The 24,437-nt window shown below is 39.4% G+C and overlaps 6 protein-coding genes across 8 annotated transcripts in view; 4 read left to right on the top strand and 2 right to left on the bottom strand.

Annotated features, from left to right (window-relative positions):
• Positions 1-1,262, top strand: part of LOC144651773 (serine/threonine-protein kinase PDIK1L-like) — a 2,937-nt gene extending 1,675 nt beyond the window's left edge. The window contains exons 2-3 of one of the 2 annotated variants that reach the window (XR_013570370.1): positions 31-821; positions 986-1,262. Coding sequence is in view for 1 of the 2 variants with exons in the window: in XM_078511749.1 (XP_078367875.1) it covers positions 31-164 (134 nt within the window). In the remaining variant the exon portion in view is untranslated. Of the gene's footprint in view, positions 1-30 lie in introns of both variants that reach the window. The other variant, XM_078511749.1, reaches the window with a different exon arrangement.
• The window catches only part of LOC144651800 (uncharacterized), a 22,263-nt gene extending 3,862 nt beyond the window's left edge, over positions 1-18,401 (bottom strand). The window contains exons 1-2 of one of the 2 annotated variants that reach the window (XM_078511798.1): positions 18,354-18,401; positions 15,701-15,794 (exon numbers count right to left, since the gene is read on the bottom strand). The gene's annotated coding sequence lies outside the window, so the exon portion shown is untranslated. Of the gene's footprint in view, positions 1-15,700; positions 16,160-18,353 lie in introns of those variants that run through there. The other variant, XM_078511799.1, reaches the window with a different exon arrangement.
• On the top strand, positions 2,637-5,238 carry LOC144648255 (serine/threonine-protein kinase 35-like). The gene is made up of 2 exons (XM_078507874.1): positions 2,637-4,697; positions 5,234-5,238. Exons 1-2 carry the CDS (start codon positions 3,548-3,550, stop codon positions 5,236-5,238), a joined length of 1,155 nt encoding a protein of 384 aa, XP_078364000.1. The 5' UTR covers positions 2,637-3,547.
• Positions 8,053-9,999, bottom strand: LOC144649904 (serine/threonine-protein kinase PDIK1L-like). Its single transcript, XM_078509501.1, has one exon. The coding sequence runs from the start codon at positions 9,960-9,962 to the stop codon at positions 8,913-8,915; it is 1,050 nt and encodes a 349-aa protein (XP_078365627.1). The 5' UTR covers positions 9,963-9,999; the 3' UTR covers positions 8,053-8,912.
• Positions 13,410-15,166, top strand: LOC144649905 (uncharacterized). The gene has a single exon (XM_078509502.1). It carries the CDS (start codon positions 13,479-13,481, stop codon positions 14,145-14,147), a length of 669 nt encoding a protein of 222 aa, XP_078365628.1. The 5' UTR covers positions 13,410-13,478; the 3' UTR covers positions 14,148-15,166.
• On the top strand, positions 17,628-24,437 carry LOC144651935 (calcium and integrin-binding family member 2-like). Its single transcript, XM_078512007.1, has 8 exons — positions 17,628-19,396; positions 19,492-19,526; positions 20,311-20,425; positions 20,916-21,020; positions 21,633-21,675; positions 22,619-22,725; positions 23,119-23,207; positions 23,956-24,437. The coding sequence occupies exons 1-8, from the start codon at positions 19,346-19,348 to the stop codon at positions 23,975-23,977; spliced, it is 567 nt and encodes a 188-aa protein (XP_078368133.1). The 5' UTR covers positions 17,628-19,345; the 3' UTR covers positions 23,978-24,437.

Here is a 24,437-nt window from a genome sequence, read left to right as displayed (position 1 = left end):
AATCTGAAGGTGTTTATTGATATTTTATAGAAGAAGAAGAAGAAGAAGAAGAAGACGACGACGACGAAGACGACGACGACGACGAAGAAGAAGAAGAAGAAGACGACGACGACGACGACGACGACGACGAACTTAATCACCGTGATTCTTGTTGTGTTTCGTAAATGAGTAAATAAACCCCCCGGGGGGGGGAGTACTCCCTATAATGGCCTATACGGGGAGGCTCCGCCCGAAAGGGGTACCTTTTTCAGGCTTCAGGTATATAATTTTTCAAAGTAGAAAGAAGAAGTAGAAAGAAGTTTGAAGTAACAAGTTTGGGAAAAGTTGTCTCAGACATTTCCCCCAATTATAAGAATGCATTTCACTCGTGTCGTGACTATTTTAAAACTGAGCAATGTTTGATAATATTTTAGAACCGTTTCTTAGAATGTGGAATTGAGCATTTCAAACTTCTTGGAAACAAATTTTGTAACGCTTATTGTAAACTTCATTCAGTAATAATTCCAAATTTAACAGAAAGACACTATTTAGGTCACATGAATGCGCTGTAAATCCCAACACAGAATAGGCATTTTGTAAAGGATACAGAATAAAGGAGCGATTGATTACAACAATATACTGTTTTGAAAATTGAAAACAAAAAAAAAACATATTCATTTCACAAGTCCGATACGGTATTCGCGTCCGATTAAAAGTCACGCGACTCAACAAACAGAAGGATTTTCCAAGAAATTGACCTTCGGTTTCGAAGCCGTGACGGTTGACTTGCGATTTTATCAGTGCGCGCTTGCCTAATATCTTGTCGTAAACAGCGCGGGAAGGCAACAGAAAAACATCGATACAATTCAGCAACTGGACTAATTCGTGAGTACATCACACGTAACAGACGCTCAGCAAAACGAGGGTTCGTTGAATATCAGTTTACACACAATACTGCACGAACTCAGGGACTGGCCCGTAAACAGCTCGTAAACAGCGCGAGAAGGCAACAGAAAAACATTGATACAATTCAGCAAGCCTTTGTGAATACTCCTAAAGGATATGCAGTTATTGAGGTAAAAACGTTAGCGACTTGGTGACTAGTACTCGTTTGATGTTGCTTACAAAGTAATAGACGAGGCAGGTCTACACGTCAAACAATGATCTTTGTTTGAATGCTTCGCCTCTTTCTAATGTTGTGCATGTGCTACAAAGGATAAAACACGGAAAAAACTCTGTACCTAAAACGTGATAACCGTCATAGGTTCAGACGAATTCGTCGATACTCGAGGTCGTTTTATACAAGTATCGTTTTTGAGACAGTTCCGTACTCGAGAATTACTGAATCTGGTAGTGGACGAGTCAAGTTGCCTCAGTTTGTGCCAACTGGACGGATTCGTGAGTACATCACACGTAACAAACGTTCGTTGAATATCAGTTTACACACAATACTGCATGAACTCAGGGACTGGCCCGATACTTGGTGGCAGGTTTTCCCTTGGCGTGCTGTTTTGTACAATGCTAGAGTGCGACTTTATCATGATTTGATGAAAAAGCAATTTACTATGCCTTCATATGTATTCCTGTTTTAGGAAACGTAAGCTTCCGGTTTACAATGGTAAATATGATCCAGAAATTCACAAACCATCTACATGGGTCCAACGCTCGGCGAAGATATAGCCCTCGTGACCTGGAGTAAGACAAAATTAATCAACCAAGAGCTAATTAAACTTGAGGAATTGGTGCCCTCAGTTGAAGGTTATGAGGAAAGGTAAGTAAAAATAGTTCTTTTACCTCTTCATGTCTGCCAATACAGGGCAGGAACAAAATGAAACTTCAAAACTCGCTTCTTATAGCTCTGTGGTTCGTAGCTAAATATTTTCTCTTTTGCTTTGAGAATATTGTCGTGTGCAAACTCAACGACCAAGCTAGCTCGGAAGTGATCGCCCTAAAGAAAATTCATTGTGAAAACGAAAGCGGTCTTAATAACGCACTTAGTGAGGCCGAGACCCTCCGCAAAGTAGTCAGCCACAACAACGTTATCGCCATCCTGGGCGTTGCACGTTTAGAGAAAAATCTGGCCAAAACACTTTTTAATTTTAACTGAGTTGTGTGTCAGTGAAAGTCTAAACGAGCACTTAACACGAAGAGCAGTAAAACTGTTACAAAATGAGCCTGAAGAGGATGAGACAAATTGCAGATGCTTTGAGGTACCCCACAAGAAAGGCATCGTCCACCGTGACTTAAAACTAGAAATGTTTTGCTCACAAACACAGAAGATGCAAAGTTGGCAAACTTTGGTCTGGCACGAGTGTCGAACTCAAGACACTCAAGAACGCAGATCTCGCGAACGAGCAGTACATGGGCACATTGGCTGGCACACTATTCTGAAATGCTCCTGAGGTGTTCAGCGGCCATTAAAAGGTAAGGTAAAGTCTGTGTCCGAGCAAAGTGGCCCATACAGCCGGAAGCTTATCCCGGTTTCCATAGCATTTTAAAGCGACTAGGAGTATTGCTACTCCCCCCTGAATGGGATGCTTGTCCATCGCAGAGTTACCCACCAGCAGTAAATTCGCCGGTACCCATTTATACACCGGGGTGGAGAGAGGCACTTTGAGTGTAAAGTGTCTTGCCCAAGAACACAATGCAGCACCCCTGCCAGGCCTCGAACCCGGGCCGTTCGACTCGGAGTCGAGCGCGCTAACCGTTAGGCCCCGCGCCTTTCAGCGGCTATTAATCTACACTAAAAAGGCGGGTGTGTGATCTTTTTTGCAATTCTGGAAAGAAAATACGTCGTTCAGCGAAACATCATAATATTAAAAAATATATATATTATTATTTTATTTATTTTTTCTTTTTCTCTTTCTCGAATAAACTAGCTTCTGTAGATTCTCTTGTAAATCCGAGGTAACATAAAGGTGATGTAGGTATAAGATACTTGCGTATACTTTTCATTCACGATATGCTTGATCAAACACAATGTTTTCGATAATATTCGCTGAGTATTTGCGTTCTTATCAATCCCTGCTGAAACCTTGAAAACAACTCTCGAAGGCTTGATGGTTTGTAGTCTTAGACATCTGTTTTTGTCACACTTACGATAAATTTACTAACATACCTGCTGAGCCCTTTTGATTGAATTTCTTCAACTTTTCTGTGTTTGTTTTTCTTCGGCAGAATGTTTTTTCACAGGTTTGAACCCACTGCCAAAACATTCAAACATAGTTGTTTTTAGCACGTTTTAAGCTCTGTTTTTGTCTAGCAATGTATTGCAAAAAAGCTGAAATCCGGGAGCAAGAATTTTCGAGAGGCGAAGCTTCCACGGGTTTTTTTGACAGCTGCTTTCTGATTAAACGAAACGGGGTTTCCACTTCTAGGAAAACAGCCGTTTTGCTATTGTCATGGCAGCTGCGGGATCGTCAAACTTGACAGTATGTCTATAATAACAATGCCGTTCTGACCATATACAGGCATAGCAGGTAAACAGGGTTTTTCCGAGAAACCATCCTCCGCTTCGAAGCCTTGTCGCGTTTTGCTTTTTTACGACGAGAGAAAAATAGTTTATACAATGCATCAGGCCGCAGTAACTCTTCCATCAAGAGTTTCAGTTGGAAACAAAACAGTTCGAATCCAACAACGACTTGGCAACGGCGCCTTTGGTGTCGTCTACAAAGTAAAAGAGGCAGGTTTTTTTTGGTCCACAGCCTACGCATTAAAAGATGTCCTTTGTTTGAATGCCTCGGCGCTTCGTAATGCTGTCCGCGAGGCTACAACACTGAACAGCATCTCCCATGAGAATGTGATCGCCATGATAGCAGCAGATCAGTTCCGTGATACACAAGGCCTTTTACACATGTTGCTTTTGACTGAGTACTGCTCCGGCGGAAGTTTAAACGAGCGTCTTGCTCGACCGAGTACTGAAGAAATGAATTTGAAGTGGATAACTCAAACAGCCGGAGCTCTTGGCTATCTCCATTCCCGCAGTGTAGTACACCGCGATTTGAAGGCGGATAATGTGCTTCTGACTGCAACGGAGGACGTGAAATTGGCTGACTTTGGTCTGGCTCGAGAGTACACCGCACTCAAACGATCCTACGCTCAACCGTACAACGATTCATGGCTGACCAGTTACTCGCAATACTACATGAGCTCAGGAGTTGGCGCGATACACTGGGTGGCACCTGAATTTTACACTTACCATTACACAGAAAAAGCCGACGTGTTTTCCCTTGGTGCGCTGTTTTATACAATCCTTGAGCGGGATTTCATCATCATTGATGGTAAAGCAATTTACGGTGCCTTTGCAGATATTCCTGGTGTAGGCAAAGTTGGCTTTGGGCTTGCAATGGCAAACTTCGATAGTGGTATCAGAATTGCATTCTCGAGCTATGCACAAGTGTCCAACGCTCTGCGAAGCGTCGTTCTTGAGGCCTTGCAGCACAACCCAAATAATCGACCAAGCGCTCAAGAAATTTATGACAAAGTCAAGAGAGTTCGTCCGATTCGACAACAACAACACTTGCTCCAACAACAGCAGACCTTTCCTCGACATTCCGTCCCTCGACAACAGGAGGAGATCGCTCCTCAACAACCGCAGCAAATCCTTCCCCGGCAACAGCGGGAGATCCTTCCTCAACAACTGCAGCACCACTTTTCTCGACTTTTCTTTCCTCGACAACCGCAGCAGCACTTGCCCGAACAACAAGAGCAGCAGCATTGTTTTTTACATTGTGTTTTTGTTATTATTTTCTTTTATTATCATTATAATTATCTTTATTATTATTTATTGGTATTATTATCCCTATTTTTTCTTGGATTGTCAATAGTATTATTATTAGCATCATTATTTTTATCATTATTATCATTATCCTTATCATTATTCTTATTATTATATCATTGTTATTATTATTTTTTTGAATTATCATTATCATTATTATCATTATTAGTAGTAGTATCAACATCATCATCATCGTCATTATCGTTACTATCATTATCATTATTATTATTATATCATTATTATTATTAATGCAAACGTCACGCGGCTGAGCAAACAACAGGGTTTGACAAGAAATTGACCTTCGGTTTCGAAGCCGCGATGCTTGCCTAATGTTCTCAGTCGTAAACAGTGGGAAAAGGTCGAAGTAAAAAAAATCATCAATTCAATTCATTAATTTTCTTAAAATCTTTCAAAAGAAGTTGCAGTTGGGGTAAATCGTTTTCGACCTGGTAAGGGTGCTATTGCTGTTCCTTGTAGGGTAGTAGACAAGGCAACTTCCATACCTTGAACTTCACGTCAAAAGACGTTCTTTGTATGAATATTTCGGCTCTTCGAAATGCTATGTGCTAGGCTAAAATACTGAACAACATCTATAACTAAAACGCGTTTACCACCACAGAAGTAGACCAATTGCTCTTCAAAGGATACTGCCATATTATACAGGTATCGCTTTTGAGTCAGTGCAGCGATGAAAGAAATAGTTAAGCGAGCTTTATGCTCGACCTAACACTCAGAAATAATTTGGAACTAAATGAGTCAAACTGCCACAGTTCTTGCCACCTTCACTTACGCGGGATGGATCGATGCGATTAAGCCGGAAAATGTTCCCTCGAAAGCAGAAGAGGACGAAAAAATAGCTTATTCTAGACTGATTCGCGAGCACATCGATCACACTTGAACGAATCGACGCTCATCGAAACGGTGGATCGTTGAATATCAGTTTAATACATGAACCTTCGGATTGGCCCGATATAACTCGTGGCCACTAATTTTTTTTTCTGGAGATTTCAAGAATAATAATAATAATAATAATAATATTTAATATTTATATTGCGCATTTTCTATAAAATAATCAAATGCGCATTACAAACATTACAATAGATACAAAAATAAGAACCTATTTACAAGAAGAAAGCCGAAGTTTATTTCTCTTGGTTCGCTGTTTTGTATAATGCTGGAGTGTGCTTTTATCGTGTTTTGCTGAAAAAGCAATTTACCATGCCTTTATATAGATATTCCTGTTGTAGAAAATGTTTACAAGTCTCCGGTTTACAGTAAGTTATATAATTCAGAAAATCACAGCCATCTTCATGGGTCTAACACTCAGTGAAGGTATAGCCCTCGTGGCAGGAGTACGACAAAAATAATCAAGCATCTGCTTGAGTTGATGACTTGGTTGGCTCAGTTAAAGGTTATGGGGTAAAAACAAAATGAACGCCTCTTATTAGCTAAGCTACGACTAAGTATGAGCGTTTTTCTGACAATCGTAATACCAGAACCAAAGTGACCAAATCTGGCCAAACAAAACAAACTAGTAACATAACGGACCAATCAAAATTCGAAGTAATAAAATGTAACTGGTGTCAAGCGCGTAGAAACGAGTGTTAACCAAATCGCGTTTTTTTATTCTTGTTCCTGATTAGTTCGAAATAGGTGGCGTACCCCCGATTAGGGACCTGTCATTGAGGCTGGTGAAAATAGGGGCAGAGACAATAATTTTTATGCTGAGAAAAAGTGGGTAAATAAATAAATTTATGCACGCATAGTAGGGAGGTTTAAGGGAGTGAGTGGGTAAGGGGGGGGGGGGGGGGGGGCAGCAGAAAAAAAATGCTTCATAAAAGAGGAGGGTCAGGAGAATTTGAACATAGCCTTCCCTATTTGCACATGCCCTACCCCTTCTAAATAATAACCGGTCCCTTAGTTAGGACATGTCGAGGGTTTTTCCAAAACTACCGCAATACCCGGTATTACTTTTGACAGTCAATCGAAAAACCTTCCTCCAATATAACACTGGCAAGTATGGTCCTAAAATTAAGAAACTATGCAATGTAATCTTCATAATTACTGTAAGTTTATTTCAATATGTTTGTAACGCGCATTTGAAAACGCATGTTGAATTTGCGCGATGTAATTATATGTTATTATAAGGGTTATTCCACATTAGTTGAAGGTCAAATGAACAGAAATTTCAAAATGCCATTTTAACCAATCAAACGCTAAAACTATCCATTATTGAGTAAAATTAAGAACAATTTTTGCTTTCCGAGCCTTAAAGCGTGAATTACAGCAAAAAATACGAAGATTTCCGAAGGCTTCACGAAAACGTTTTTGAATGACTGCGCACTGAAATGGAAGGAATGGAACGAGTTTGTGACGACATAATTGGTGTTTTTGAAGACGACCGCAGACCGATTCCGCAGACCGCACCGACGCCATTGTCAATGACAACGTCTGGTGCAAAATGAATTTATATTTTACTTGAGAATCTCGCAGCTTTCCGGACGCATTCTGCTTATTTATCGCTTTAAGAACAAGCTCCCGCTGAATATTTAAAGAAAGCAAAAATTAGAGAAACCAAAAATTAGCCGTCGTGGCTGACGTTGTCCAAAATACGCAGAATTTCGTCATTTCACGTTGTTGTTCGGCAGAGAACGGCTTTGAAGTGTACCAAAATTCAAAACGCACGTGCATAGTTAACGCGCGTGCAGAACTTTGAACTGTACCAAAATTCAAAACGCACGTGCATAGTTAACGGGCGTGCAGATAATTCTGCTCATTAACGTTAAATGCTAATGAGAAAGAACAATAGAGATTCCTGATTTGTTTTCATACCAGCGTGCATTCAACCTTTGTCTCACATGACATGCAAAACGACAGCAAACAAAACTTTAAGCTATTTTTGTGCTTTAGCTATTCTATTAAAAAAAATGAGCCTCTCTTAACAACAACCAACAATCAATCCACTGAAAAACGGCCGAACAGAACGAAATAACTGCTTGAAATGTTACTAAACACAATTATTTAGATTTAAGGTGCCGTCTGCGGAATCGGTCTGCGGTCGTCTTCAAAAACACCAATTATGACGTCACAAGTTTTTATTTCCGACAATTTTCCGACAACTTTTCCGAGCACTCTACGATTATGACAGCCTAAAAAAAGCATTTTTCAACTTGCAATATCTCTTCGATGTAATGGCCGATTGCTTTGAAACTTTGGGATATGTTTATTTGGCTCTTAATAAACACATGGGCAAAAAATAACAAAAAACAAAATTTCTGTTCATTTGACCTTTAAATGGTTGTAAGTAGCAGAATAATCACCATAAATTCAAAAAATGTCCATAAACCACACACAAAGTTTTGATTGTACCAACCGAAAAACTTGTAGGAAAGACTGGTTAAAATTTAACTGCGAATATTTTTACCACATGCAATATATAATGACTCTACAATACATTTGTATTGTGCTAAACTACCTGTATGTATTTAGTACTTTTTCATTCTAAGGAAGTATCCGACCTTAAATTTGCGTACATCTTTAAGTAACGACTCGAAAGTAACGATTAAACAAACCCTCACGAAACTAAATGGCAATATAGTTGCGTTTTCACTGTTGCACTCTCATACTAATGTTCTCCCAGTTTAGCCTTACATACACCCACCCGACATATTGTCTCTGGCCTTCCCACAAACCGACAATGCTTGCCGCCGACTAACGCCAAACGGGGAATACTACGCCATACCTTTACCCAAGAACTGTCACCGTTCTTTCAAATACTCTGTCCTCTCCAATGAAATCAAGCTCGGGGTTTACTTTGCAATTTGTTTTTAAAATCTTCCTCAAAAGATACAGATATCCACGCTTGCTATAAAGCTTTCAATATTACTCTTCCGGTTATAGAAAATTTTAAACCAATATTTTTTACATTTCCTTTGATTTGAAAACAATTCGGCATGTGTAATCAAGTATATTAGAACTTAGACGGGAATTGTACAATTATAATTGATAATAAAAAGCTATACAACAGTAAATCTTAGTATTGTTGGCAATAACCGCAGATAAAAAATTATATACATGCAGGCGACTGTGTTTGCAATTGGTTATATTGGCTCGCCCTTTAATCTGCGGTTCATTTGATTTAAAAACTTCAAACTGTCTAGGCAATAGAACACTTGTTTCTAATTCTTGACCGGCGCTTTTTTTCCCTCTTTGTGCGCCTAGCGTGAAGATTTTCTTCGCCTGACCATTGAAGGCGAATACTAGTAGCAATCTCCTCTAATCTGTAGTAGATTTCCTCCGCTCTTGGCCTTTCGTGTGGGACATAATTCAAAGTATCTAAGATCAAACTTCGGAATCCATTCTCCTCGTTCAGCAGATAATCGTGAGTAAACTCCGTCATGGCAGCAGGGCCGAGTACCGCCATGGCGTAACCAAGGCCAATTTTAACCTGCCCTGAGACTTTCACAAATGCGCCATACCATCGCTTCTCGTTGCCAGAGAAAGCAAAGTCTCGTACAAGAATCGCGTTGAATAACACCCCCAAAGAAAAAACGTCGGCTTTTTCTGTATAGCGGCAAGTGAAGACCTCTGGGGCCATCCAATGAGCAGGGCCTGTCCCCGAACGCATGTAGTACTGAGCTAAACCGATTCTTGAACAGTTTGAATCCACCCTTTTCAACGCCATAAACTCTCTTGCCAAGCCAAAATCGCCAAGCTTCAAGTCCTCGCTCGTGGAATCGCTGAGCAAGACGTTGTCTGGTTTTAAATCACGGTGAACGATTTGGCGCGAGTGTAGATAGCTCAAAGCACTTGCCATTTGGCTCAACCATTTAAGGGTTTTCTCCTCGCTACTCGGTTGCGATAACCTATCGTTCAGTGTACCACCCGAGCAGTATTCAGTCAAAATCAGCACGTGAAATCCCCCACGTGAGTCTTCAAACTGATCAGCCGCGATGATTTTAACTATAAAGTCGTGATTCACCCGACGAAGAGTTTCAACTTCGCTGATTGCCTTGCCAATGGACGACGAATTCAGACACACAACATCTTTCAAAGCGTAAAAAACGTTGTCGCTAGCGAGCAGGTCTCTTGCCTTGAATACAACGCCAAAAGCACCACTACCAAGTTGTCTTTGTATCTCGAGCTCGATTCCTTCAACGACGATAACCTGGCCGATTGGAAATGAAGGAACAGTGTTCGAAGACATGACCTTCACGGGCGTCAAAAACACTTTAATTCACGCGAAATTTTCTCACATCTATAAGAACTCGGGCAATATCGTTTCCTGAGTGCATTGTAAGCTAATCCAATACAACAGGCCTGTTTATTGCCAACACAAAAGGGATATTTTACTTTGCTGTTGAAAAACCTGAAGCAATATCTATCGTGTGTAGCTCGATCACGTTTCAGATCATTGAACGTCTGAAAGGTTTTTTAGGGAAATAAAAAACAAAAATGACAATTCAACAAGTCACTTTTGCAAATGTTCAAAAGAACAGAACCAAACACGGCTTTAAAAAGTGAATTTTTAAGTTGGTCACAATATTTTAAAGATTTGTCCATATTGTAATCTTTTTTATGCTAGCCATCTTCAGACATCCTCACTTTCTAACGAGTGTCTGTCCTCGTTGAATTTTTTTGCACAAAATCGAAAAGTTTTTTCAGGGCCATACATGTATAACGCATATAAGCTGCAGTGGCCTTGTGGTTAGCGCGCTGAACTCCAGATCGAGCGGTCCTGGTTTGAGCCCAGGTCGGGGGTCACTGCTTTCTGTTTTGGGCAAGACACTTAACTCGCATAGTGCCTCTCTCCACCCAGGTGTAACAGTATAAATGAGCACCGGCGAATCATAGTTAGTAGAGGACTATGGGTGAATTTAATGCTGGAAGTAATCCTTCAATGGACATTCCCATGTAGGGAGAAGTAGAAATACTCCTCGTCACTGAGTGCTTGGGAAACCGGAAAATGCGCCGGCTTGATGCCCCCCCCCCCCCCCCCCCCCCACCCCTCGAACGCAGGTATGTTTTTTAAGCTTCCCCAAATCATGGCAGTGCCCCTTAAAAAATGGAATATCTGAACATAATCCATCCAATTGACAGCTTACATGCCCTATATAATTACGATAGACTACTATACAAATCTAACTTGGCTCTGAAACTAAGAGAATAAAATAAACAAATAACATTGCGGTTGAGAGATATTTAAATAAACATTTTTGGTGTTGTTCTATTCCCATTAGCCTCGGAGCCAAGGCAGAATTTTTTTAATATATATAACTACTTATATAGGCTCACTGAATTCACACAGCATTGAGTCCAAATTTAGATCACTGACGCAAAACGGCGTTATGTGATATTTCTAATTGCTCAAGTTCAGCCTCGTTACCAGGGTACCGTGTTGCAAGGAGACTGGTGCTTAAATAACACGATGACGCAGAATAAACAAAACAGGCAGCATCGGGCAAAGCTGGGCAAATTTTGAATAAACTCAATTCAAAAATAATGTTTTTGCACTAAATAAATTCATAGCCTTGATATCAGTCAAGATCGATGATATTCTCTCTTGTATCTTGAAGCATTTTAATTAAGGATACACTAGTCTTAATGAAAACCATGAGCGGCCTCCACTTGAGGCTTTTCGCGCGCCTTTCGGCTGAATAATGGGACGACAAATCGACATCACGAACCCACGTGGAAAATGTTCATTCAAAGATCACAGCACTCATATTCATGATTCATGACCACCTCGGTGGGCGCATTTTTGCCGTCAATTTTACGAGTTCATTACGATCACAGCCCAGGGAGGTTTTTCCCAAGACGCGAGAATTCTTTTTTCGCCGATTCGCCTTCCAAAAATACTGCATTCAACTTATATTGACTTCTCCTGTCTTTTACGTTATAAGCGTCGCGTGCCGGCGTTTACGAGCGTGACTTTAGAGACCTTTTAGAGCGATACAACTCAGCTTTTCATCGTAATCAAATGCTGTGTAACCTTACTTCAATTCTTTTTTGAGTGTATTTGGAAACTCCAGCCCCTCATTTATATATATTGACTTTCATTCAACATGGTTTTGGCTCCGAGATAAGTTGATAATCGATGTAAACCGGTTCTTTGACCCCTCTACCCTTCTCACTCGCCACGCGGTCTGTGTACGCATAGCGTTAGCCGCATTGTTTTCTCCCCTTCTACACAAACGGGCTTAAATCGTATCCTTTTTGGGTAAAAACTGAATCCACAGTTATTTTCTAAATTTTGTCATGTCATCATTCAATTGTTCTTGACAGTCAAAGCGTTACAAATGCTTTGTAAATACTACCAGTGGAAAACAATATTAAAGGCAATGGTCGTAGCATTAAACTGAAAAGAAAACGAATAAGTAAGTTCCCGTCCTAAATATTTTCTCCTTTGAAAAACCTTAATTTTTCCATGCTCCTGGTAAATCACAAATTCGATTTACTAAATCGGGAAGTGACGAAATAATTTCATTAACAGTGTCATGAAATTGAAATTACATTAGCATACAGGTGAACTAAGTCTCTCGTTTACAGTAATCAGTTTTTAGAACGCGCAGATTTAAATTAAAAAAATACTGAAGGACAAAAAAATAGAAAACGGTTGTTTCGTATATTTTGCTTTTGGTACATGTTTTATAACGGAGTTTGATCGCTAACAGAGCGCTTTACATTTGCATACCCCTAATGGATTTTCTGTTAAATGAATTTATATGGTAATAACAAGTCATGTCTATATTTAAACTTTTCGTCAAAGAACAGAGAAGATTGACAATTGAAAAATCAATTAGAGGGTATAGCAATGTTTTTAACCGAGGAGTTGTAATGCTACACGACATTTATGGTGACGTGTCAACTTTATACGCTCGATTGATCACAAAAACAAATTACACGACTTTGCTTTGAATTATTAAATCGAACGCGCTGATCGGCAAGAATTTCAAAAAATACCGTATCTCCTTCGCTTTAAATTAACATAATTTACAGGGCTTTCTTATAACTATTACGTCGTTGTTGATGGGCTTATTTCCGAGCGGGCAAATTTGTTGAATAAACTTCATTGAATAAAATTAATGCAGGTTGCATCACTTGAACGTAATAGCGCGTTTCAAACGCTGCCGAAGAAACAAGAATTCAAGGGCCTGCATAGCTATTTTCGGCCCAGAAGTAATGCTAAATTTCTGGATCATACAGACGAAACGATTGAAGAAAATTCCGCATAATTCAAACGTTTTTAAAGCGCTTTGCCGGCTTGTCAAAAACCTGTCACGAAACGCCGTGCTAGGGGATTCCCCGTTCGTCATCGAAGTCAGACGTTGCTTGGTGACTGCCCGGACATGCCCGACGTTCTCTCGTGTGATTGGTCGAATAACAATAGGATCGTTTTTAGCAACATTACATCATACCATAAATAAAATTTGGTGCTTTCGTGGTGCAATCCTTGTTGGCTCTTGCGCTGGTTTAAACCGGTCACATATAAAAAGAGCTCCCCATTTCTCGCCATCCATCGAACTGAATACACGTGTTGTGATCGAGTCTTCGATTGTCATTTGTGAAAAGCATCTTCGCTGCTTAATCTCAAAGTCTTATTTGAAAGCTTCCAAGCCGATTCAAGTTCTGTGTGTCTTCACCACGCCAGAGGAGCTGATTTGTACTGTGATTTTTCATTTGGAGTCGCTCATCACTAGTTGATAGTAAAAATATCTTCAAGATGATGCCCACAAACATTAGCAACAACGAGACCTCTAATCCACCTTTAGTGATCACGATCCCTTCGTCGCTAACATTGATATATGACAGACCTGTCCCTAATCTCTGGTTTCCCTCAGAGGAAAAAGAAGAAAGCGCGCAAAGTGTTCCAGAATCAACCCTGGACCTCAACGGAATGCCCGCATGGCTCAGCGAGACTTTCCCGCCGCAACAACTCTATGAAGACGATAAAGCTTCAGAGCGATCAAACACGAGCCCATCTCCTTCCGAAAGCAGCTCCACAAGCACCGGATACTTTTTCCCCCAAGAAATGAGTGCCAAAGAAGCTCTGTTTACCGACAAAGAGCTGCGAGAGCTCGGTGTTAAAGAGATCAACAGCCTCCTAAAACTCAGAGGGCTGTCAAAAGAAGAGATCGCACGAGTGAAGCAACGACGAAGAACATTGAAAAATAGAGGCTATGCACAGCATTCCAGAATGCGAAGAATCGAAAATAAGAACAGTCTTGAAGTTACAAGGGATAATTTAGTGAAAGAGCTGGAACAACTGCAACGACAGCTGGCTGCCACCTCGCGGGAACGAGATTTCTTCAAGGGAAAGTACGTTAGCCTGTTATCCCAAGTGTCCAAGCTGCCAGGGAGAGTTCTGAAGATCAGCCCCTTGGAGAAGTGAACTAGACTTATCTTTCCGCGAGGAAAGGATTTGCTCTTCGAAAAACTAGAATGAAAAAACTACATTGTACATGTACAAGTGCTCGACGTGAAATCGACAAGTTGTAACTTCGCTCACACGCGACGAACTTGGCCTCGCCATCGCGATCTTTAGCTCAGAATGAGTAACTTAGTGTAAGTAACATGCTAGTTGTTGTTTTGGAGATTTTACTAGCCATTATCGGCATTTTAGCTCGTCGTTTTACAGGTGTTTTTGCTCTCCGGCTCAAACTGCCGACGTCGCGAAACGTTTCGGTACGTTGCGTGACGTAATGAGTTATTCTTGTTTATGTTGTGGTAAACCGCTGACAAAGCGGGCGAAATTTCAATCACATGTTTGTAAAGGACCATTCAATATGCTCCTACGACCTGCTCCTACATGTAAACAATTCTTTTTTGTACAATCCGTTTCGGTTACACCGCGTATTTTAACGATGGAAATACAAAAACCAAAAACAGGAAAAAAAAGGAAATTCAAAGAAAAACAACAAAACACAATTATTGAAAAAAATCAAAATATTTTTTTCTCAAAAACAAAAAAAAAATTAAAAACAAACAAACAAAAATGTAAAATTGTGCAATTCAACCCCAAAAAAACTTTGTTACGGTAAAAACCTTATGCCAATGTAAATTATTGGGAGAATATAGGGGAAGTTTTTTGCAGTACCCTGACCCACGTGGCAGTTTTTGTTAGTAATAGTGTTAAATATAACAAACTGTAAATATGTTAGGAAAATGTCTCAACAAAATCAAAAGGCTGCTATATATTGACAGTCAGATTTTGGTTCCTTCATTACATTGTAGTGAAGAAACATTACTGGGATTCATTGGTATTTGTGTCGATATATATTGTATAAAAATTTGTATGTTAAAATAAAAGCACTGTTGTTATAGTTATCGTAATACGGTGTTGTTATCATTATATTTCTTCCTGAGTTCTTATCTCAGTAATCTCTTGAAGAACATAGGACCCCAATTTAATCGATGAAAATATATCAGTCCTGCTTTCTCACCCCATTAGTTAAAAAAGTTCTCCAAGTTTATCAAAACCTTCTTTGAAATTGGCAGCAGAGGAGGGGGGGGGGAGGTTTGTCATTAACAGCCATAAGCATTATATCTGTGAGGGACTTTAGACATGCTGTTTAAGGCCTTATTCGACCCATGGTGCAATAACAACAAATGATAATGATGATGATGGTAAACAAGCTGTTTCTTAAAATACTGCAAGTGTCCCATACCCTGCTTCAAATGTTGCACTGGGAAAATAAATGAAAGTTACAAACTGAAAAGTCTTGAAATTGGAGGAGGGAGCTTTTCTTGCAATTATGCTTCATGCAGCTACATATATAAATAGTCACCACCCAACATTTGTCTTTAGTTCTAATATGATTCGCATCAACATATGATTAAAGAATATAATAGAAAAAATTACATGTCCAAATTTTGATAAAAACTATTCCTTCAGTAGAAATTTTTACATACTGGTAGTTCTGATTTCTTGTACATACGAATTACCTGAAATTGCTTTTTCATCAGTAATGTGTTTAAATTCTTCAAGTGAAGCTGATGTCAGTCCATGATCAGCCACATTTGTAGTCTGAGCATTCCTACAAAACAGGAATGAAATTTAAAATGGTTTTCACTATAATCAAGCCAGGTACTAAAATGATTACCATATATACATTTCTGGTTATAAGCCCTGGGCTTATACAACTTTGTAAGGGGGTTAGGGTGGGCTTATAAACAAATGGGCTGATATCCGAGGGGGGGGGGGGGGGGGGGGCTTAAATAAGTTAGGTTAAAAAGTAAAAAAAAAACCATAATATTAAGCATTTCATTTAGCCCATTAAGTACTGTCATCCACAGAGCGGGGGTTTATATCTGGGGGCTTATAACCGGATGTACTTTTTATGTTTCCAGGTACATGTAGATGGGCCCATACCCAAGGGGGCTTATAAGCGGGGCAGGTTATAACCAGAATTTTACAGTATATTATACATATAAAAGTTTTAGCATCTTGCCAAATGTCCATAAGAAAAATCTTTTCAAACATTAGAAATAAGAAGCACAACTAAGGTTATAAGTGCCAGAATTATTTCCATATCTTGTAACAACTTGTACCATAAATTTGCTGTTCCAGCTCTAGGTGGGTTCAAATCAATTTAATTTTTAGACACAGAGTTTAATTGTTTATGTTAGAGTAGAACCCTGATATCTCTTGCGTATCTCAAACTTCTTGCTATCTCAGACAAAAAGTCAAATTTTTACCTCAGATTTGGTTGTATTCTTTCTCTCAGTTACTATAAAAATAACTTCACTATTGATATCTTGACCGTGGTTATCTCAAACTCCTTGCTAACTCAAACAGATTGCAGTTTTCCTACATCTCTAGATAATAATTATCAACTAAAGAATGAACTAAGTGCTGCCCTTGAATCCTCTATCTCAATGCTACATTTTAAACGAAAGCAATCACAGTCTATGGGTAATATATATATATACTGTACTTTAGAGACTACTTGAACTTCACTATTTGTTACATTTACCATAAGTTTCCCTCCCAGAGGGGAGGAGGTATTTCTTTTTTTTAAAGCCCTTTTGAAGAGGGGCTTAATTAATTAGAGAGGGGGGCTTATTAACCCTTTGGCTCCTGGAGATTTTCCAAAATAACGCATTTTTTAGACGTTTTGACCTTTTAAGGTCTATTATAAGCTAAAATAGCTCCAAAACCCTCAAAACGGCCCTCGAAACACAAAAATGCATCCTTATTTCTCACCAGAATCACGTTTCACAACTTTTTAGCTCGTGCACGCGCACAAATCAAAATTTTGACAGTTTTTGGACGATAAACCATCCTACCACTTTAGGCTTTTCGTTTTTTGTTTTTTTTTTCGCTTTTCCTTTTTATCTTCTTCCTTTCTTTTTGCTGCAGTGTTTGGCCTTCTAGCAGGCTTCTTTTTAGTAGAAGAATTTCCGCGAAAGCGCAAACGAGGCAAGAACTACTTACCGTGGACAAGCAAAGGGGTGGAAAGAGGCAATTTTCCTCTGATTTTTTCGTTGTAGTGCATATTTCAAGCTCCATTAATCTAATCGCGCTGGTTTAGGTATCATTGTAAAGGTCTTCTTCTGCTTCAGAATTTGAGCATAGATGTGGCCTTTCTGGGTGAAAGGTGATGACGTCACAAGCGGGACAAATGCCCCGTCCTTTGCGGCCGGTTTAGGCCGGTTCAGGAGTCAAGTAGTGAAAGAAAGTAGAAAGTAGTGTGGGGGCTTATTTCAAATGATATATTAGTGCTGTTTGTTGACATATTTTCACAAACATTTTCGCTAAACTAAAGGTTTATAAGCGAAAAGTTGCTTTGTTTTCTTGTTCATAAATTGTCATGATTTACCATCTACATTATAGAGAGAGGTGGGGGGGGGGGAATTTTACTTCCAAACGGGAGGCTTGGCTTATTAGAGGGGGGGTAACAAAGCTTTTATGGTATTTGAACTCTTTGATTTTTCAGTAGTATTTAACGGGGCATTTACCTATTATAATTACTTTACATTCACATAGACAAGACACAAGAATTTAAGCCATTGTTATAATGTACGGTATTTTATCAGAACCATAACGGGGGAATTTTTCAGAAAATTTAATGCTGGGTGGTAACCCTGCAAGGAACTAGCATCCCATCCAGGGGGAGGGGGAGTAGAGATACTTCTACTGATGGAAACAAGGATAGTTCCAGCAGTAAAGGACATTCTGCCTGGACACACACTTTATCCGCCTTACAAGTTTCTGCCCACTGACGAGCACTGAGACCAGTGGGGATGCTGGACAGAGTGCTCCCCAGTCCGATACCCCACACCACCCCTCTGGGGTTCATTCATTTACACACAAACTACGATTAATCAATCTTCTAATGTCACGAGCTACCAGTACTGGATATTAGGCTTCTTTTTAGCGCTACTAAACCTATGCATTAGCGTGTTAGAAATCTAAATAATTTATCCATATATTGGGCGCAAAAAGCACTGAAATCTGTCATGCCTGAGCCGCGTGCATGTCTGAATTTCTAGTCAAACCGCAATGTCGCACACAAACTTTGTTTTAGACGTAAGCATTATTAAAATCAATCACTTAATAGAAGTCAATTGCTAAATTCAACCGAAAATCCTTACCCCAGCTCCGCCGATCAGGATCTCACCAGAAGAAACATGGTTGATCAAGGTTTCGAAAGATTTCTGTTTCGTTTTAATACTTCAGCCGGTCCACGTGACAGCTTTGGTTCCTACGCACCCCTCCCTGCTGCTACCAACGAAAATTCGTCGAACGGAGAGAAAAATGGAAACGAGACGTTTCAGAAGTCGCATTTCCACTAAAAAATATTTCTGAAAGAACTTTATCTTTTCCGCTGTATGTAAAACAGAAACCTTTTCCATGTTTACTGTAGTATACACGAAATAAGCAGGGAACTTTCAAGGGGTCATAAGAGTGACATTTGATTCTTCCGATTCTTTTGTAAGTCGTAAAATGATGTGAGGATAACGGACGTTTTACGGTTTTTTGCGGGCTGTGATCTCACTACTTTATCAGACCTTTGCTGTAATCGCCGTCAACTCACCCATACCCATGGTACCATGGGGGTTTTTTGCCTACATGATTCCTTTTACGTGACGCACGATTAAATATAAATGTCACGCCAGAGGTCACGCAATCATCAACCATGCACTCACTAAGACAAAATCCACTAGGCCAACTGGAGAAATATCTTTTCACAGCGGTAGCGTGCAAATTATTCCAAGACATATTTAATCTCAACAATGACGGATTGGAATAATTCTTTAAACAGTTATTAATTATTAACAAATGAGGTCTGTAACAGCAGGAATACATGTAAAATCAGGGCTCGTTATAAGCTGTAAGCATAAAGGGTATTCAAAACAAGAAAACAAATGCAAACATGTTCTTTTTAATAGAAGTACCAATGCAGTCGCTTGTTTTGTTTTCATTCTATTTAATGGTGGAGAACAGGTGCCACAGATTTAAACTAAATCATTACGATCCACTTCGGCGAAGAAAACCCGCTCTTAAAACTAAAACTATCTTGCCAATCTTTCAAGCAAACCAAGAATATCTCACTGCTTTTCCCCAAAAAACTTGGCTTTTTTGCTATGGGGAACAAACAAGCAGCTTTCACGGAAGATCAGCTCGAAGACTATCAGGTTTTTCCATAAACCGTTGGTATCATTCAAATATAAACATTTTCTTTTACCGTTATTTTTAATAACTGATCGATGTTTACTGTTTTTCTGTTCAGGACTGTACTTACTTTAATCGAGCTGATATTTTAAGGTGGGTATTTAAACTCTATATTACGGTATATTTATCTTGTCATTATATTTTAATTTTGATACCGACATTATTTTTTATAAAAAAAAAACACAATTTTTGCAACACGTTATAAAGTGTGGTGTAGCATTCTTCGTGTATCAGTCCAGTGCATTTCAATTACGTAAAACGCCAAAATATAACAGCAGAAACGTATAGCTTTAAAGATGAATTTTAAAGACGCGTTCACCTATCTTAGGAAATGTTAGTTTTGAGAAGTACTCAACAGCTAGATCATTTGGAAATACAAACAATAACAATGATTTTAATTTGTAGAGCGGTACTAGTCTATTCTTCGACGATCCGTTAGCTACACTTTGTTACTAAAGGAAGCGACAAAATTACTTTGAAATAGTCACATTTAAATCGTTTAAGATTTCTGGCCATTATTTTGCAAGGTTACTAACTATGGTTTAACAAAACTCTCCTTTTAATAAGTGATTATTTCTTATTTTTTTTCTAAATAGCCACAGTGACAGTACTTTCTATTGGGTTAACTTTTAAAGGCGACGCTTAAAAGTATAATACTGAATTTCCTCAGCAGTATATTTTGAGAGGTATCGCACTGAATTTCACAAGATTAGCAATAATTTTATATCCATTATAGTCCTAGATGAACTAAAGTCATAAAAATTCTCGCCTTGTTTACGTTCTCTTGTTTGCAGCGGGCTATCGTACACCAAAGTCGGCAAAGTGTACTCAATTTCTTTTTTTTAAAAATGAAGCTGTTTGATTTATTTTTCCTTAGGATTCATCAGAGATATAGAGACTTAAACACAGTACTTATACCCGATGACTTCACGGAACTTGAAGTTCAGCCAAAGTTGAAGTATAAGTTCCTCCAACAACTTCCAGAGCTAAAAGTAAGGAAAACCAGTACTGCCTAAATAATACTCATCTATTCTACTATGACCATTTTGATATAAAGCTAAAGCTATTCGTTGGCTTGGGTTTGCGACTTTTTCTGCGCTTGGCACAGGTTTCACGAAATTGGCCTACAGCTGCGTTAGGGTTGCAGGAACGCATCTTTTCGGAGAAATACTGAAGGAGGCGTCAAAGAAGAGCTTTCAGTACACGAGGTTTTATTCTCAAGGAATGATTAAAAAAAAAAAATACCTTGTCTCACTACCAACTGTAAGCCTCACCGAGCATAACGTCTGGTCAACAGGCTCTACCAAACTAGTACACTGCACTGGCTTTAAGGCATTGAGTGTTATATTATCGGCTAAATTTTATTACTATGAATTCGGTTTAGCATAGTTACAGAAAAGCGCTGCAGCGTTCATCGAAGCAAATATAATCTGTATTCTGTATTCATTACATAATTGTGTTCTTTTGTAATTTCTTTTATAGGAAAATCCCTTCAGACGGCGAATCTGTGAAGTATTTTCACCTGACGGAGATGGCAGCTTAACATTTGACGATTTCCTAAATATGATGTCAGTCCTCAGCGAGTCTGTAAGTTTAATAACAACTGTAGATATAAATTGACTGTATAGTAAGAAAAAAGGATGAACACTTATCGCTCTTGAAATACGCGCTTAAACGCATATTTTAAGCCTAAATTAAGACGAACCTTGAGAAGACCAGCTCAAAACCCTGGTCCAAATAAGCCACCACCTGCCTAGTCCCTAGGCATTCTCCTCCTCTCTCGGGCGAGCGCGAGGCCCACGTAAGAACCTGGGAACGGGTTTTCAGTGTCATTCGGTGACGTCACGAAATTTCGCGCCAAATCGATAAGCGGGAAGGGAACGCTTGGGTACTAGGCTGAGCCACCACTATTGTTGCAACCAAGTGCAACCTGATTTTAGTCGCGAGGCAAACCTGTTCCAGGCGTTCGGGGTTATTTTCCTTGTAAAGATAGCCCTATTGTTATGTATTGCTGGCGATCTCTTCCGCCATGAGTTCTTTTTCAGCTCTGAAATATTGGCATTTCTTTCCAGAAGTTAGAGATTCCGTCTTTTTCCGCACGCGTTGATGGACAAAGAAGGGAAAATTTTACTGCTCGTAACTTGTAGAGTCTATTCCGCAAACGTAAAGAGTGCTTAAAATTTTTTCAACTTTATACAGGCTCCCAGAGAACTCAAAGCAAAGTACGCATTCAAGATATTTGGTAAAGTTACTTAGTCTGATCTGTTGATCTGTTGTTGCGCATTTGATTAACACTTACTTTAAAGGGCATGACCTAATGGGTATTTCGCGAATTTGCGGATTGTTACGCATTAATGAATGTAGGTTGTGCATTAATCATACCCAACATGTTCTTCCGCGATGAACTGTTATGACCGGACTGCAAGCATTGATAGTGACCGTTTAGCGCAACACCCAGCATTTCTACTTAATTCTTTATTAAAATACTTAAATGAATCGACAGTTCGGTCGATTCATCCTTGTAAATACCTAAATGACAGTTTTCCCTACCCTTCTGTATAATCCAGCTCGTGAAAATCCTCCGTTTAATATAGGCTTACCAACAACCTTGAAAAAGATACCCCTTTCGGGCAACGCCTCCCCGTATAGTTCACTATAGGGAATACCCTTTCCCTGGGCGCGCAAAATACTGACGCGGTAGTTTACATATCGCATTGGCAAAATTGCAAGGATGAAATAGTCAAGAAGAACAACACGCAACAACATTACACGTAGTGTTGTGTGAAGAACATACGCTGCAATTTGATTTGGGTGCGCGCTTTAGAGCGATTTTCGATTGAGTGTCGTAAAACCAGACCCAAAGTAATTACTGACGCCGTTCTAAAAAAACACAGACACTGGCAGTCCAGTGAGCCAATCAAAACTCGAAACAAGTACATGTAGCCAGCGTAAGGCGCGGGTTGTGATTGGCTGAGAAGGAGGCGCGAGTTTGTTAAAGACTGTTTAAAGCAATCACTGAGCGTAGAAATGCAAAACCAAGGTAAACGTGAATTACTTGCGACACTTAAATGATAATGCTGCACCATGTGTTCCAGTCTTAACTGACGAGCCCACCCACATTCACTCATTTTCATACTTATTTCTAAACATTCATTATCATTATTCTTCTCTTAACTTGTATCAAGACTTTGATCAGGACGAGTACCTCGGCAAGGAAGATCTCAAACAAACCTTGCGAGCCATCACAGCTAATGAACTCACAGATGACGAAATGGAGTTTGTCTCTGACAAGGTATACTCATAAACATTTCTTTAAGTACAGCTTTTCTTCTCGACTTGTTTTGCGGGAGCAACTTGCAAAAATTGCATTTATCATGCCCGAATGATTTGTAGGCTATTTAAGGAAATAAAAAAGTGATCTCGTCAAACATTAACAACAGAACAGAAATGATCTGAGATACCAAACAGGTATGATCAAGTTTTTTAGCTTTCACAAGCTTTCGGAGCCTTCACGGCGCCTGATAATTACAGTAATGTAATGAGTTATCTGTCACGTGAACTTGGGGGCGCATCGCGCTGTGATGACTCCGAAAGCTAGCTTGTGAAAGTTAACAAACCTGATTCTGTTTGATATCTCATAATTAGTATATAAAATAAATGCTTTCGTTTAATTTTGTTTCTGAAGCTACTAGAGGAAGCAGACTTGGACGAAGATGGCTTGTTATCCTACGCAGAGTTTGAAAACGTCATTGCAAGATCGCCTGAATTTATGAAGTAAGTCAAAGTGAGCATTAGTCGGTGTTAAGTCATGAGTTCAGTCTTCTTTATATACACAGGGCTGATTCCATGAAGTAATATTTTTAGATCTTATTTAACCCGCCTTTAATTAAATTCACTTCCGTAAAAATTTTCAATAGAAATAAAATTCTCTGTTGAGTGTTCCAAAAGCGTGTCCCATCTTTTCTCTGGAACGCAGAGAAAATGGGACGCGGCACAAGACGAATTACAGGGCCGTCAAACAATTGCAACTACTCAGAGTCCGAATGAGGCGCAGCCGGGCTGAGAAAAAAGGCAACTCGTGCACGACCGTGTTCTACCAGCGATTAGCATAACCCAGTGACCAACTGATGGAGACCTTGCAATCTGATCGGATCTCCGAGCCATCTATCAAAGTCAATAGAAACCGTAATCGAGCGGTCTAATTGTAGCCTGCAGAACAGGCGGTTTATTTTGCGGGTCGAAGCGCGAAGTGCGAGTTTTTATTTTGCGGGTCGCGTGAGGGCGAACGCGAAGCGCGAAGGAAAAATAAACCGCGGTTTATTTTTCCCTCGCACTTCGCGCTCGTGGGGTCGCGCTTCGCGCGACCTCGTAATAACCCCGCAAAAAATAAACCGCCTGTTCTGCAGGCTATCTAATTGTTAAATAGAACCAATTAGATTTACAAATTTGCAATAGACCACGAAGGGTATCTACTTATAGTAAACAAAAACTAAAACAGATTTTTGTTTCTTTTTACTTGCAGCAATTTCCACATCCACATATAAAGTTTACCAACCAACAGAAATATGGACTTAAGATTCCCTGAGAATACTCTCGTGTTAATCAATTTAGACTCGGTCTGTGATTCAAAATATTAAATAAATACGGGGCTTAATCCCAGTAGATATCTTATACTTGTCAAGTACATACAACTCATGGAAGAAAAATTGTTATCACATTGTTAATTCTTTACTACCTCGCTTACTATCGCCACTATTCGACTAAACGTATTTGTATTTTAGTCTTCATTTATTCAACATAAAACTTATCAAAAAATAACTTAAATCTTTCTTTATGAGCCGTAAAGAACTTATTGAGCTTTTATAAAGCTGGAGAATACGGTATGAAGGCCAGAAACGGGGAGTGTTAACAACACTGTACATTCAATAAGTGAAAATCGTAAAATAAACTGCATGCTCTGTTGCTAAGCATGGTTTGTCATAAATCATCTTTCCCTGGTCAGTA

Source organism: Oculina patagonica, chromosome 4 (genome assembly GCF_052425735.1).
Source record: "Oculina patagonica isolate OP01 chromosome 4, crgOcupat, whole genome shotgun sequence".
In the NCBI taxonomy this organism is placed as follows: Eukaryota; Metazoa; Cnidaria; class Anthozoa; order Scleractinia; family Oculinidae; genus Oculina; species Oculina patagonica.
The sequence above is the reverse complement of the archived record's forward strand: the minus strand, read 5'-3'. Positions and strand labels throughout refer to the sequence as shown.

Bases quoted from the DNA above. Each gene is read 5' to 3' on its own strand.
- LOC144648255 (XM_078507874.1), top strand. From the start codon at position 3,548: ATGCATCAGGCCGCAGTAACTCTTCCATCAAGAGTTTCAGTTGGAAAC.
- LOC144651935 (XM_078512007.1), top strand. From the start codon at position 19,346: ATGGGGAACAAACAAGCAGCTTTCACGGAAGATCAGCTCGAAGACTAT. The intron at 19,397-19,491 runs GTTTTTCCATAA...TTTTCTGTTCAG, and splicing joins ATCAGCTCGAAGACTATCAG to GACTGTACTTACTTTAATCG. The intron at 19,527-20,310 runs GTGGGTATTTAA...ATTTTTCCTTAG, and splicing joins AATCGAGCTGATATTTTAAG to GATTCATCAGAGATATAGAG.
- LOC144649905 (XM_078509502.1), top strand. From the start codon at position 13,479: ATGATGCCCACAAACATTAGCAACAACGAGACCTCTAATCCACCTTTA.
- LOC144649904 (XM_078509501.1), bottom strand. From the start codon at position 9,962: ATGTCTTCGAACACTGTTCCTTCATTTCCAATCGGCCAGGTTATCGTC.